This window comes from Microcebus murinus, chromosome 6 (assembly GCF_040939455.1).
Source record: "Microcebus murinus isolate Inina chromosome 6, M.murinus_Inina_mat1.0, whole genome shotgun sequence".
In the NCBI taxonomy this organism is placed as follows: Eukaryota; Metazoa; Chordata; class Mammalia; order Primates; family Cheirogaleidae; genus Microcebus; species Microcebus murinus.
Window position 1 is genome coordinate 87,954,042 of NC_134109.1, and position 14,804 is coordinate 87,968,845.

General features: G+C 44.1%; 1 protein-coding gene across 1 annotated transcript in view; it reads left to right on the forward strand.

Annotated features, from left to right (window-relative positions):
- Positions 1-2,958: 2,958 nt before the first annotated feature.
- Positions 2,959-14,804, forward strand: part of SLC27A2 (solute carrier family 27 member 2) — a 40,089-nt gene continuing 28,243 nt past the window's right edge. Inside the window, exon 1 of the mRNA XM_012763508.3 lies at positions 2,959-3,659. Within this exon, the coding sequence (XP_012618962.2) occupies positions 3,182-3,659 (478 nt within the window). The 5' untranslated portion in view covers positions 2,959-3,181. The remainder of the gene's footprint in view (positions 3,660-14,804) is intronic.

Genomic DNA, 14,804 nt, shown 5'->3' on the forward strand with positions numbered 1-14,804 from the left:
TTCTGAGGGGCAGAAAGTTCAGGGGTGTAAAGTAGCAAGGACAAACCTATAGAAAGAGGAACGTGCAGGGCATTTTTAGGAGTGTGTAGACCAGACAACACACACAAAGGGTTGTGTTTGGGTCCATTTTTAAATAATTAGTGCCTGATGATGTTCTGCTTATAATAGAAACTCAATAAATATTTGCTCATTGAGTGTAGTGAAAGTTTGAGTCAAATTCAGAAGAGTCCAGAAAATAAAGTTTGAATTTTATTTTCTGGACCAGAGAGCTTCTCAACAGATGTGCCAAGAATGAGCAGGCAATGTGTTAAGCTACTGATCACCCTCCAAGGGAGCCAGGCAGGAGCCAGGGCATCTGGTTAGCTCTAGGCCAGGTATATTCTAGTATGCTGTAGGAATATAATAATTGCTTATAGGTGCCATGGGTGTAAGAGGATGAGAAGCAATGGGGAGTCAGTCACTAAAGATAACTGAGCAGTGGAGACACAGATGATGGCAGTATTTCCAGGTAGACTATTGCTACGGTTTGAATGTTCATGTTCTCCTAAAATTCATATGTGGAAATCCTACCCCCCAAGGTGATAGTATTAAGAAGTGGGGGCTTTGAGAACGTGATTAGATCATAGGGCAGAGCCCTCATCAATGGGATTAGTGTCTTTATAAAGTATGCCCCAAGGAGGTCATTTGCCCTTTACACAGAGTAGGATACCATCTATGAAATAGTAGGCCCTCACCAGACACCATGTCTGCCAGCACCTTAATCTTGGACTTCCCAGCCTCCAGAACTGTGAGAAATAAATTTTTGTTGTTTCTAAGCTACCTGGTTCATGGTATTTTGTTATAGCCTTAACAGACTAACAGTACTATTTAACCTGGTGGTAGAGCAAAAGGTGGATCCAAACTCAAAGCTAGAATCATTAGGGCAAAGAGTTCCAAGGTATATATTACAGACATTTGCTAATTTTTTCTTCCCCAAATGTGTTTCTTCTCCCCTGCCCTCTCCCCAAACGCTGCTTTGTAAAAATGCCCTGAAATTTTTCACAAAATGGTCTTCTTTTATTTGCAACTGAAAGATGGCTGATACACAAGGTTAAGGTGATCCTGACAATAAGAGAGATGAAACAGGACCTTGTGGGAACCTCCCACTCTGGACAGAAAGCAGCTCTGTAAGGGGGGAAAAGTAGAGGAGTGTAGGAGGCTACACTGAAGTGACTAGCCGTCCATGGATGAGGGTGGCACTGGGATGGAAAACGAAGGGCTGGCTCTGAGCTTCAACATGAAAGTAATGTACACCAGAGTGGTTTCTGTTGTGCCCCCTACTTTGGTTAACACAGCTGCCTTCTCCTGTTAGGGGATGATGAAGGCCCCTAACCATCCCCAGGGAAATGATGCAACCAGTCACTAGTGGTAGTTGGATCAGCAATGAGAAAGTCAGGAAAAAAGAAAGGGCTGCATGAGCAATTACCAGGGACAAAAAGAGGGGGGCTAATAAAAGGGGTGGGTACCAGCTTCTATGGCAGTGAATAAAATTTAAATAAAAAAGAAGATAAATAATAAAAGTATGAAAAAAATTAAAAATAAATAAATAAAAAATAAAAGGGGTGGGGTCTGAGTTTTTTAAATTGCGGAAGAAAAAAGACACGTACAGAAACCTAGAGAACAGGAGGGCAGCTTAACAGAGTTGCTAAGACAGATGCTAAGAATAAGCTAAGAGTTGGGTCCCTGGGAGCAGACACCAGTTCCAAAACCAAAAGTAAATTCATTACTTACTATTAAGAGCTCTCTCGATTCGCCTCTCTAAGCTTCCCTTTCTTGTCTGTAAATGAGCATGAAAGTGCCACGTTTATAGAACAACTGAGGCCCCCAAAATATAATACAGGGATGCCCCCTGGCAGAGAATGTCTGGAAGGAGTGAGCCTTCATTATCTGTGGTTATAAGAATAAGAAGACGGATGAGCACGGGACAGGAGAGCAGGAAAGTAAAACGCTGCTTTACTGACATCCTGACCCTCCTCGGTGGCAAGCAGTGAGTGTTCACTTTGCACAGAAGGAGCGCTAAGGGAAATTAAAAGAAAGGATTACACTTCCTCTAGGAAAAAAAAAAATAAAATAAAATGGCTTTTGGGAAATGCCATTAACATTTACTTAATTTGCTCTGTGTTGTACCGCTCTCTGACAGGGCCACTTAGTCAATGTGTGCTGAGCTGTGCCCACAATACTAGCGAACTTTCAACACTTAACAGAATATTAAAACAAATCAGAATAACGCCAGAGCCTGATTTCCCGTGGCGATGCGTGGCAGTCCCTCCGGAGAAATCGGGGCTCACCAGGCCAGGCGGGGGCGACTAGACTGCCACCCACCCAGCAAGGGCCGGGACGAGCTGGACGTGACCGTCGCAGGCGCTCTCATTCCACCTTGAATCCTTCGCCACAGGAGACCGCCTGGCAGCCGCGCTGGGGTTGGGAATGGTAGCAAATCTGGGAAACAAAGAGAGACTGGGCGGAAAGCCCTTGGGACCAGAAAGGAGAAGTGGGACTTCTGGTTTGGCAGTGGCACCTGGTGCCCGCTATTAATAAATAAGAGGACTGTCTTAACGTGTGTAAGTCACGCTGTCGATAATAACAATAAGCCATGTCTATGAGCCACCCTGGCAGCGGTAACAACAAATAACAATAGCTCCACGTTGGCATGATCTCCTTTAATCTTCTCGACACCCGCGAAGTGCGTCTTAGCGTCGCCGTTTAAGGAAGCCGTGGCTCCGGGCGGTGAAGACGCCGCGCGCAACGCGGGGGAGTCCAGACGTGGCCCCAGACCTCCAGGCGCGGGCAGCAGGGCGGCGGGAGCCCGGGCGAGCTGCGGAGCCGCCCGCCGCGCGCGGGGGGGGGACGGGGGCGGTTGCAGGGCGGGCTGGGAGCGCAGGTAGCTGTGCCCCACGAGGGGGCGGGCTTAGCCGGCCAGTCCCTCCCAGAGCCTGCGGCAGCCACACGCAACTGCACCTGCCCGAGAGTTCCCTGCCTGAGGCTCCCAGTTGTGCACCGACCTCGCTGCGAACCCGGCGTCCCGCCGCCCTGCGCCCCTGCGCAGCCCGCCAGCCGTCCACGCGGAGCCCGCCCCGCCGCCACGCTGCACGCCCGAAGTGCGCCCTCTGCCCTCGCGGGGACGGAGGGCCCGGCCGCCGTCATGCTGCCCGCCATCTACGCCGCTTTGGCGGGGCTGCTGCTCCTGCCGTTGCTGGTGAACCTCTGCTGCCCCTACTTCTTCCAGGACCTGGGCTTCTTCCTGCAGGTGGCCGGCGTGGCCCGGCGGACGCGCGGACATGGGCATCGGCGGCCGGTGCGCACCATCCTGAGTGTCTTCCTGGAAAAAGCCCGCCAGACTCCACACAAGCCTTTCCTGCTCTTCCGCGACGAGACGCTCACCTACGTGCAGGTGGACCGGCGCAGCAACCAGGTGGCCCGGGCACTGCACGACCACCTCGGCCTGCGCCAGGGAGACTGCGTGGCGATCTTCATGGGTAATGAGCCGGCCTACGTGTGGCTGTGGCTGGGCCTGGCCAAGCTGGGCTGTGCCATGGCGTGCCTCAACTACAACATCCGTGCGAAGTCCCTGTTGCACTGCTTCCAATGCTGCGGAGCGAAGGTGCTGCTGGCCTCGCCAGGTGAGCCCCGGGGACCGCTTCGCCCTGGCACTGGGGCTTCTTCCCGCGTTGGCAAACCAGCAGCAGCGTGGGGGGTCGGGGCTGCAGAGGGAGGTTCGGATCGGAACTGGAGTTGTAGAGGGAGGGCTTGGCAATGTTTCCTTGCAACGCTAAACAACGATCATTTAGAAGCACATGTTGTGGAAGCTGATTACGCGCCAGGCGCTGCGTTAAGCACTATAGATATAGCGGTGTTTTCAGTCCTCACAGTTGGTAGGGTTTACTCTAACACTTGCATAGATGAGACCACTGAGGCCTGGAGAGGTGAAGCCTCATGCCCAGGTCGCAGAGCTGGTGGGTAACCAAGGGCTCTCTACCTCCAGAGCCCCAGCTCTTAACCAATACTTAACAACGTTGGTATGAAAATGCAGAGGGTCTTGAGTGTGAACTCCAATGGATCCAGAGAGACTGTTCCCACTTCTGCTGCCTGATTGGTCTCGTGATTATGGGGAAGTCACTTCCCCTCTCTGTCCCTTGGTTTCCTCCTCCGTAATGAGGCAGTCTTCAATGTTGCTTCCAAATCTCAAGTGCTGTTAGCATCTCTGGCTTCACACTGCAGGGAGAAGGTGACACCCCCCCCCCATCCCCAGAGAGAAGACTTTGGGGATATGCCGCAGGGCTCTGGTGTGCCCCTATTGCATCTATATCAACCGTGACCCCTTCAGTACTGTGGTTACCGCCTGCTACATTTCAACCAGACCTGAAATGCTATGCTAAAGTGGTGACCAGGCCAGGAAGAACCAGAGAATGTGTTACCTACAGGGCTCATGGTTTTCTCTTCCCACAGAGCTTATCTCTGCACTTGAATATGGACCAGCGGTTGCTTTTCTCAATAAGAGGAGGCCTAACCAGGTGTGGGCTGAAAGACCTACGTAACAGGGTAGGGACCTAGGGAGCCAAGAAGGCCCACCTTTCTGGAAGGCCTTTCTGTGCCAAGTCCCATGCTGAATGCTTTTATTGCCTTGAAAGATAACATATTACTCCCCTCCCTCCCCATTACACAGTTGAGAAAACTGAGGCTTAAAGTTCCAACCTAGGTCTGTTCAACTTCAAAGCTCTTTCCAACATCATGCTGTCTTCTCCCCCATGGATGTAAGGTGTTAGAGCTGGAAGAGATCAAGCATCCGTCTGCTCTCCCCCTTCATTTCTGAGCTGGGGAAACTGGGGCAAGCTAAGCTGGTTGCCTAGTGTCACAGAAAGATGAAATGTCGATTCTCTTGTGAGAAACCAGGCAGCTTACACTCCTGTTTTATGTGGCACAAAATAAATAATTCAAAAAATGTCCAAAAAAAAATAGGCTTTGTATAAAAAGTTTAAAAGCAGAAAGGCAAACTTACAGGCAGCTAAACTGTTTGGAGATGATCCTTTCAAGAAAGTTTTTAACAATTTCTAATTGCCTGAGAAAAGAGACAACTCCACTACTTAGTATTAATAACTGGGAGACTCTCTTAAGCCTACTATTTTATCAGTTTACTTAGATGGAAATTATTAACAGGGTAATCTTTGTACCACTTCAGGAAGCATTTAAATTCTGTTTATCTCTTTAGTATCCCAGGCCCCCTGCAAAGGAGGTCACAAGGCTTGCAGTTTTATTCACAAAAAAAGCTCAGGATTCAATTATAATAATAGAGTTTGGTTTTATAATAAAGTCAGAAATACAACCAGTTACTCTCTTCCCCACCTCAGATAACAGTCATCTGCATAAAAATGCAGAAAACATTGTTTTCATAGAAACATAGAAAACTGTGTTTACGTGGAGAACATAATGAAATTCCTGTATTCAAATCAAACTCAAACTAGGCATTCCAATGTACCTATGGCACTCTCTGGTCAGTAAACTGACCTCTGAATGACACCACACGTTTGAAAAACATTCAGTTTTTCTAAATCACTGAGATACAAGGCAGGATTGCACTCTGGTCTGAAATAATTACTACAAAAAAAGAAACACAGAGTCCAAAGTTGAATGTGTGCTAAATACGCTCATGTGGAAATGCGTGGAATGGACTGATTCTTAGAATTCTTTAGAGTTGGAAGGGATTTCAGGGATCCTATAATCCTCTAATTTTAATGAGTGTGTTATACTTTTTTAAAAATATTTCAAAAAGAAGTTTTTAATACGCATAAGAATCACCTGGGAAGCTTATTTTTAAAAATAGACTTCTGAGCTCCATGCCCTCAAACACTGGTTCAGTAGAACTAGTGATGCCTGGGAATGTGTGTTTTCATAAAAAGCCCCACCCCAACCCCAGATGATTTTGAACCAAATGGTCTAAGGATTAGACTTTGAGAAACAATCAGCCTAGTTTCCACTTGTTTTATAACTGAACAAACAAAGGCCCAAGGGAGGGTGATATGAATTGCCCAGGGTCTTATGGGTAGTTAGTAACAGAATGGTAGAGATAGAACCCAGATATTTTTCTCACTTCCAGGACACTTTTTATTCTGTCACACCATATGAACATGGTACATAAAGGTGAGTTTGATTCTGTACTTTTAATTTCAGCTGCAGGGTTTGTGGGCTAGCAAGAGTTCCTGAGCTTTAACTGTCTGTCAAATTCTGGAATATATGTAAAGGACCAGCACGGTGCCATTTATCATGAGGATTGATCCAGTTGTCATCCATTTTGGGGGTTGCTTCATAAGACTTAAGGCTTAATCCTATCAGGAATTTCAGTACCCAATTATTCCTTCTGAATTTACTATACTTGCAGAAAGTCGAGACTCACAACGACTTCCCTGAATCAAACAGAAGCACTGTCTCCCGGAGAATATGATTTTCTCTCTGTTGTACATTTCAGGATCATTGTCCATGACAGGGTATGATCTAAGTAATCCCATGGAAAAAAATGCCTTCAACCATATGAACCTGTATCAGTGCTGTAGTTATTTGAAGCCAAATGGCTGGGTTAGTAGTTTTCCACGCAACTTCCCAAACAAAGAATATGGGTAAAATAGGAAAGCATATTTAATTTCACACAACATGGAAAATATTTTATCCAAAAGAGACCTGAAATAGTAAATTTGCTGTTTTTTCCACTTATACTAGCATACAGATCATCATTAAACTAGCTCTTCTGCTGGAAAGATAACCCAGGTCTTCTGAGGTTTCTTTCATCAGCTCACTGGTCTATACTGCCTGACTCAACGTAACCATGCATGGTGCCCACAGTGTAGCTAATACCCTTGTATAAAGATGTTAATAGCCGTTAAAGATACTCTCTATTACAAGCCTGAGGCCCAGAGAGCATCTGTGTAAAAGGTAAAATATTCTAAATTAACTTTGACCTGGTTTTGCAAGGTTGCAAAAGAATGAAATTGGACCTCCTTTAAACAGTGTGATAAAGAAAAATGCTTTAGGTAGTTTTCAAAGATATTGCATCATTGAAAGCCCTAAAACAGGAGGACTTCACTGTAAAACTAGCGTTGGGACCACGGATAACTCTTGTCGTACAAACTTTTGAGGTTAGGAGTCCCATCAAGGCACAAGTTAGTTGCCATGATGGGATGGAGAGATAAGAAGATGAATTAGTTCAAGGATTTTACAGTCCAGTAAAAGAACCAAACCACACACACAAATGATTATGAAGCCCAGGAGAATGTGCTACGTATGTTTGGAGAGCTACAAATTACTGTGGGTAAAGCAAGCAGAGGGCAAAAGAAGGCTTCCTGGGGGCATTGACAATTGAATTGGACAAGTGTGGTTGGGGAGGGGCTGTTCCGGGCAAAAGGAACACCAGAGGCAGCTTTGATCAGGTTCCATGGCACAGTGAAATGCTTCATGAAAGAATTTTACCATGCAAGAACAACAGCAGGTGAGACTTAAATAAGGGCCATTTTAAAGCTGTTTCCTAGAGGGCCACTGATGTACAGACAGTAGGAAATGAGAGAATCCTAAGAATAGCCAACAGCACTGGCCTCACTTCCACGGAAGGAGATAATTTTCTAATGCCAAGTTGAATCAAGGCAGAGAGATAATCTAATTTCCACTCTTCTCACCTCTCTGGGCTGCCCAAGGAGTAACTTACATGAGTTGCTTCAGTGTACTTTGATTGTTTCAGAGGCTTAGAATTCCCTCATGTGTCTTTGAATAATGCTGTAGTAATACCTCGCAGATAGTAGGCATTCAATACGTATTTGAATTATTGTTGAGTTACATGTTGAATTAATGAATTCCACCATTCTGGTTGGTTGTAACAGGTTTTCTTCCCTGATGCTTAAGAACCACTGGGTTGGGCATGAGGGCCTGAAAAGTAATGTAGCAAAATCAAATATAGCCTGATGCGAGAAATTTTATTTAAACTGAATCTCCCCCAGGCCCAGCCTTACCTTGTCACAGATTTGCTTACCCCCCCAAAGGTCTGCCTACCCAATCTCTGTGTCCAGCCCTCTGGCAGTGGACTGTAGAAGAGACATGCTCTCTTTGGGTCTCAGTGCACAGAAGGAGTGGGTAATGAGCTCAGTATGGGCTGGAAAGGATCTATGGATAGGACAGTGGAGAACTTTCTACAAGGACGAAAACACAGACACTAAATGAGTAATATTTCCCAGGGCTGGGGTTCCTAGCCTAGCACCCCAAGATCCCAGTGGAGAGCTAGCTTAAAGATATTTTCTAAAATTTTTCTTCTTGCCGGCTTACCACTAAAGGTTTCCAGGGGACTGGTTGTGATTTCCATTCAAGAACAGACTGACACTTTGCTAGCATATGTGGAAATACAGTTCATTTTATTTAGAAACAAGAAGGGAACGAAGAGGTAAAAGCAAACCGTGAATCAGCTGTTAATGTCATTGAATCTGGAGGAGAAGTATAGAATTGAGATTATTCTGCATGGAGAGTGTAAGTGGCCAATATTTGGAAAGGATCTCCCCCCAGCCTCTGAGAAATACGGAAGTCGGCGGTTGGTAGACAGGTGACATGGTTGCTTTCGTACATCAAACAATAACAATTACGTAACGCCCTGTGTGACCTGGCAATCCCATAATAAGCGTGAACCTTTGATTCCAGCGCTATTTAGAAAGCAGCAGTTCACATAAGCAAGAACTTTGGCTAAAAGAAATGAAATGAAAAATAATATCAAGTAAACTATTACTTAATTACATATATGTAAGATGACGCTGTGTTTCCCTGTTTGATTTTTACTCATTCTTGGTGGGACTTAACTTTAGTTAAACGGCTTTATGACCTCAGGGTGATTTGTTTTGTGTGGGGAGGAAGGGGCACGTGTGCCTGTCTCTAATACACATCGTGTTGCTGTACAACCATTCCAAACTGCCAGTGACAGAGATGCAAAGTCACAGTAACAAATGGCATTTCAAGAACTATTTTCAGACTGTCCCCAGGGGCTGCGTTAGAACCAGTTTGTGTTTCAGTTGCTTCCCTGAATGAGGAAAAGAGATAAACCTTCAATCCTGACTTGTTCGTTAAGCAACCATTTCACATTCATCCTGAAATTTTGATCAGAGCACCTTTCACTGCCTCCCTTTCAGATCTTCCCTTATTGGAAAACATGTCTGGGATGTTTTGTTTAACTAACTCAGTCAGTTACCCACAGGGTAAGGCAATGTAGTAGCAGAACAAGCTCCTAGACTGAACGTTTTCCCTATTGGAAAGCAGCAGGTTTAGCCAGTAGCACTTCAACAGCTTTGTGATAAAGATTGACTCAGTTCACCACTCAAGCACCCTCTCTCTCTGCTTTCCAGGAATGGGCCTGTTTATTCAGAAATTTCTCTTCTTCCTTTTTTCAAAAAAAAAAAAAAAAAGTGTTGGGGAGGACTTGGTATGCTACCTTGACTTTTTTTTTTTTAATTTTATTTGAACAAGACAGACTTTAAGGTGGTTGTGGCGAGGGTGGTAATGTTGTAATCACTCGATTTTCCATCACCCAAGTGTGCACTGCTTTCTCTGAGGGTTTATTTCAATTCTCAATTTAAAACTAGACAAATGAGAAACTGATCAATCTGCTCTGCACCCTTCAGCCACCTTTACGTGACTACAATTTCTCCTACCCAAACTTTTAGTAAAGCTTCAGGTTATGCTCCTTATTGAGCAAATGAGCAAGAGGTCATCCATACCATTCTTTAAAGGCAGAGGCACATGCTTGAAAACACTGAGCAGAAGGCCAATAGCCAGCCTCTTCCAAAAAGCAAAACGCTTCACCAGAACTGACCCTGCATGGCTACCGTAGTACAGGGATGTGGGAATCGCGGGAGCCCAGTATAATTCTTTCCACGTTGTGTGTGACCTTTCGTACACTGGCTTGCTGAGCCTTTGTTCTCATGTGTAGAAACAGGGTTCCTGGTATCTACATCACAAGTTGCTGTGAAAATTATGTGAACGTAAAGCTACTATACAAACTGTTCTATACAAATGACAATTTTAAATCTTTGTTATTAGTAGGGAGAGAGGTGGGTGGGTGCTGTAATGTGCTGCCCAGATGCCCCACTTTAGGACAGAGGGACTCATCCTGCTCTCAACCAAGACCCTTTCCAGGACGTGACCTTGTTGGAAGACAGCTGCTTTGCCCAAGGTCAAGCACCGCCACCCCAGCCTGGGTCCATTGACTGGTTGAACACCCGGTGTAAAGGCACAGCCCATTTCCTTTAATTTGGATCAATCCTGAGGGCCATCCCAGGACATCCAGCATCCCCCTAGTATCAGAGGATCAGCACAAGGAGGACCCTGTTGTGACTGTATCGCAGTTCAACTTCTCCCCCTCCCAGTCTACTTCCCCTGCAGCCTTGCACGTTCTGTTCCCGAGAGCATCCCTGCCCCCACATCTCAGAGGCTCAGATAACCCAACCTTCTTTGCACTAAAGGGATTATTGGAGCTCTCATGTCCTGGTTGGCTGCCACTCAGGTGAGCAGGCTCTACAATGAGAATTACAAAAAGAAAAAATGATGCATAAAGGAGAAAATATGCAGGCCCATCATATCTATAAAAGACTCAAGAAAAGAAAGACAAGCCATTAAATATCAGCTGGATAATTGACAGGCAGCATTCACACCCAGAATTTCCTTTCAAATTTCAGTTTTTATATCCATTTCTTTTTTTTTTTTTTTTTTTTTTGAGACAGAATCTTGCTTTGTTGCCCAGGCTAGAGTGAGTGCCATGCTGTCAGCCTAGCTCACAGCAACCTCAAACTCCTGGGCTCAAGCAATCCTCCTGCCTCAGCCTCCCAAGTAGCTGGGACTACAGGCATGTGCCACCATGCCCGGCTAACTTTTTCTATATATATTAGTTGGCCAATTAATTTCTTTCTATTTATAGTAGAGACGGGGTCTCGCTGTTGCTCAGGCTGGTTTCGAACTCCTGACCTCGAACGATCCGCCTGCCTTGGCCTCTCAGAGTGCTAAGATTACAGGCGTGAGCCATTGCGCCCGGCCCCATTTCTTTAACTTAAGGGAAGAAAAGTCTGCCATAGTAGGTCCTAATGTGGTTGGCAACCACTGGAACCTCAAGTCTGCCCAAATAACAAATTCTACACCAACAGCCTAGAGGAAATGGAGGGAAACTGTGTTGGGCAGGGGCAATGGCCTTCCCTTCCGATGGGATGACATCTGTAAAAGATCAGGGATCACAAACTAAATGCCTGTAGAGGACCGACTAGAAACATGGACGAAATACACGAGATGCTAAGTTGCTTGAACCGTAATCAAGCATGATTTAATTATGTTTAACTATATTTCCTGTTTAATTGTATTTCCTTTTATTATTACCGTTATTAATTTTAAATACATAACAAATACCTGAGTACATTTTTCCTAAACAAAAAGTTCAGAAAAACTTAAAGTCCCTTTTGACCTACCATTTTCCTTTTGTTAAGAGACTGTTACCTACATGTTACTGCAGGTGAAAAAAAAAAAAAAAAAAAGACCGTTACCAAGTCCTATCTATTCTACCTCCCAAACATCTCTTAAGTGTATCCACTTCTCTCCACCCAGAGCTGCTACCGTAGTGTAGACAAGTATCATCCACCAGCTGGTCTCCCCACCTCTGGCCTTGCCCCCTGCAGTCCACTTGCTTTACTTAAGCCAGGCCCTCAGGGACTTTATCTCTACCTACTCTCCCAACATTATTCCCCTCCCACTCCTCCTTCCAGTCAGCTTGGCCTCTTTCAGTTACGTTGGCACCACACTATGTTGTATCCGGGCCTTTGCGTGAGCCATTCCCACTGCCAGACACAGGTTCAGTCCGTGTCGGTTGAGCTTCCTCTCACACCAAGTGCTGCTCATCTTTCAGGTCTCAGTTTAGACAGCGCTTCCTCTCGGTTGTCTTTGGGTACCCCCCCCAGGTGCTCCCAAAACATCTCCTCCTTCCCCTATTGTGACACTTTCATCACCATGTTTTAATTGATTTTTTGTTTGTTTGTTTGTTTGTTTCCTCCCCTAATAGGCCTAGGCTCTAGGAACATAGGGACAGTATCTGTTTTGCTCACTGTTGTTTCCAGTGTTTGGACCCTGACTGGCACATAGGAGCACTGTTTAAATAGATGTTGAATTAAGGTTGGGAGGGAAGAAGAATGAGTCCAGGTAACTTATGAACAGATTGTTTGACTCTATAGCCTAAGTCTTGGTGGGAGGAAGGAAGAGATTTCTTCATTCTTTAAGTAGCAGTAGTATTTTTTTTTTTTATGAAAACATATCTACTTTTTTTTTTAGCAATAGTTTTTTAATTTACCTCTGTGGGCCCTTAATTGTATGGAAGGCTCACCTGTATCACAGCAATTATTTTACTTTATATTTTTTAAAGGTTTATCAACTCACAGTATTGTAAGATCTGAATCCTTTAAATCAACAGCTTTAGCTTATTCCTCTCCACGCTCATATAATACTTCGTGCAGATTCTTTCAATTATAGGCACTTATTGAGCACTTTAGTATAGTGTTGGGAGTGCAAAGGTGATTCAGTTATGATCCCTTACTCTTGAAGATTCCACTGTCTAATAGAGGAGAAAAAGAACTGAACCATGTCATGCTGTGTACTGAATACCTCGATAGGACTATACAGGCTCCTGTGGGAGCCAGGGAAGGGAGCAGCTAACTTTGCAGAGGGAAGGAAGTTGAAGGAAGTGAAGTGTCCCCTAGGCTGGGTCTTGAAGGATAAGCAGAAGTTTTCCTAGTGACCAGGGGCTGGGAGGCTATTCCAAGCAGATGAGACCACCTGGACAAAGGTGATGAGGTGTGAGCATACAATTACATTCAGAGATTTCACATATTAATAGATCGGTGCGGTTAAAGGAAAAGGGGCAAGAGGTAGATAGTAGTAGGAGGCACATCAGAAAGCCCGGCAGGGGTAAGATGTGAAGACTCAGCACCTCCCAAATGAGGAGAGTGGATTCTATCTCAAGAGAAGAACACAGCCACTGAAGGATTTTAAATGGGGTGGCAACAAGAAGTGAGGCAGCAGCGAGGCTGATAAATTGGAAATGGAAGAGATTAGAGGCAAGGAGGTGGGTCAGGAAGCTAGAGCAATGATCTAGGTAGGAAATCATGAGGACCTGTCCTAAGCCAAAGGGCAAGGGAGTAGATACTATCACCCCAGTTTCTACAACAGTAATGTTTTACTGTTGCTGAAGGACTGGAGAGGGAACAGAAAAAAATAAAACAGTAGAGGAGGAGAATGAAGGTTGCTGGGGCCAAAAAATAAAAATAAAAATTAATCTGATAGGGTTGAAAAAAGAATTGCAGGCCAACAGCACATTAAAGAATAATAGCCAACCAGAAACTCCAAGAGATAACTGTTCAAAAAAGAAAACACAATTATACTGTGTTCCTTGGTTCTGCAGGAAACAGATTTGCAAAGCCTTAATCGTGTCAATTATGGTAATTGGTCTTCCAGAGCCAACCCATAGAGCAAGCTGGGAAGGCAGGATCATGTTCTCGGAATAGATGTAAATGCTATGACATTTACAGACAATATAAAGTGAAGATAAAAACTGTTGGGAGTGGACAGGGTAAAATGGGAATGGGGATTAAAATTCATAGGCCAAGAAGGAACAGGAAATGTACCCTTTTTTGGTGATGGAGAGGTGATTGCCAGAACAAACAGCTAAGACAACTGAAAGTGGCTGCCTGTAGGCAGTAGCTTCAGATGTGAGGAAGACTCTGGTAAGGGCTTGTTGATTTACATTATAAACCCTTTCGTACCATTTGATTTATTTTTACCAGGTGCATGAGTCTTTGGGTTAAAATGTTTTAACATTTTTAATGCATCTACTCCAGTGATATTTCTTATCTTGAAGGAGACATCATACACAAACCACCTGATAAACAAAGCATATGAGATGAATTGGATACAGCCTCCCCAGGGTAATTCCCTGGGATATTGAGTCACCTTCCTAATAAGAATGAGTATATTCACTTATCACACTTCAAGACAAGTAAGCTTAACAGCAGTCTCATTTTACGGCTTACGGGCACAAAAATCCAAGTAGCAAACATCAAATGCAGTTTACCTATTAAATAAAGTGCCTTTAAAATTTTGACCTATTCATCTGACATTTTTAATCTTAAAAAAACAAAATTTGTTTGACCTTATCCCAGTAAGAAATGCATTTGTGTGTGACTCGGTACCCACATAACTGAAACAAAATTTTTGAAAAACAATGCTTACCACTTACTGTGTGTGATCTGCTTGAAAATTTCTATTTCATTCCAGTTTAATTTTTTAAAATATTGCTCACTTTAAATGATTTTAACAGTCCACTACTGTATTGTGACCCACAGGTTAAAAAAAAAACAACACTGCTCTAAGTTAATCTTAATCATTCCTTTTATTCTCAGACCAGAGAATATGCTCATAAAATTTAGCTTATTTCTCAAATCAGCTAAACCTTCCTAGAAAACTACTTGATATTGAAGTTTAAAAAAAAATGTGTTATATAAAATAAAGTTGGATTCTATCATCTTTGTTAGTTAATATGGCTCCCTTCTTTTCATTTCTCTTTTCCTTCTTAAAATTTTCTTTCTTTTTTTTTTATCACTGGTCCTGTGGGGCACATATAAGCAATCCCTAAATTCATTTCTGGAGCATTTTTAGATATCTATCAGTTATACAGTTATATTTCTTTGTTTTTCCCTTATGTCTACCAGTTTGCACTTGCCATA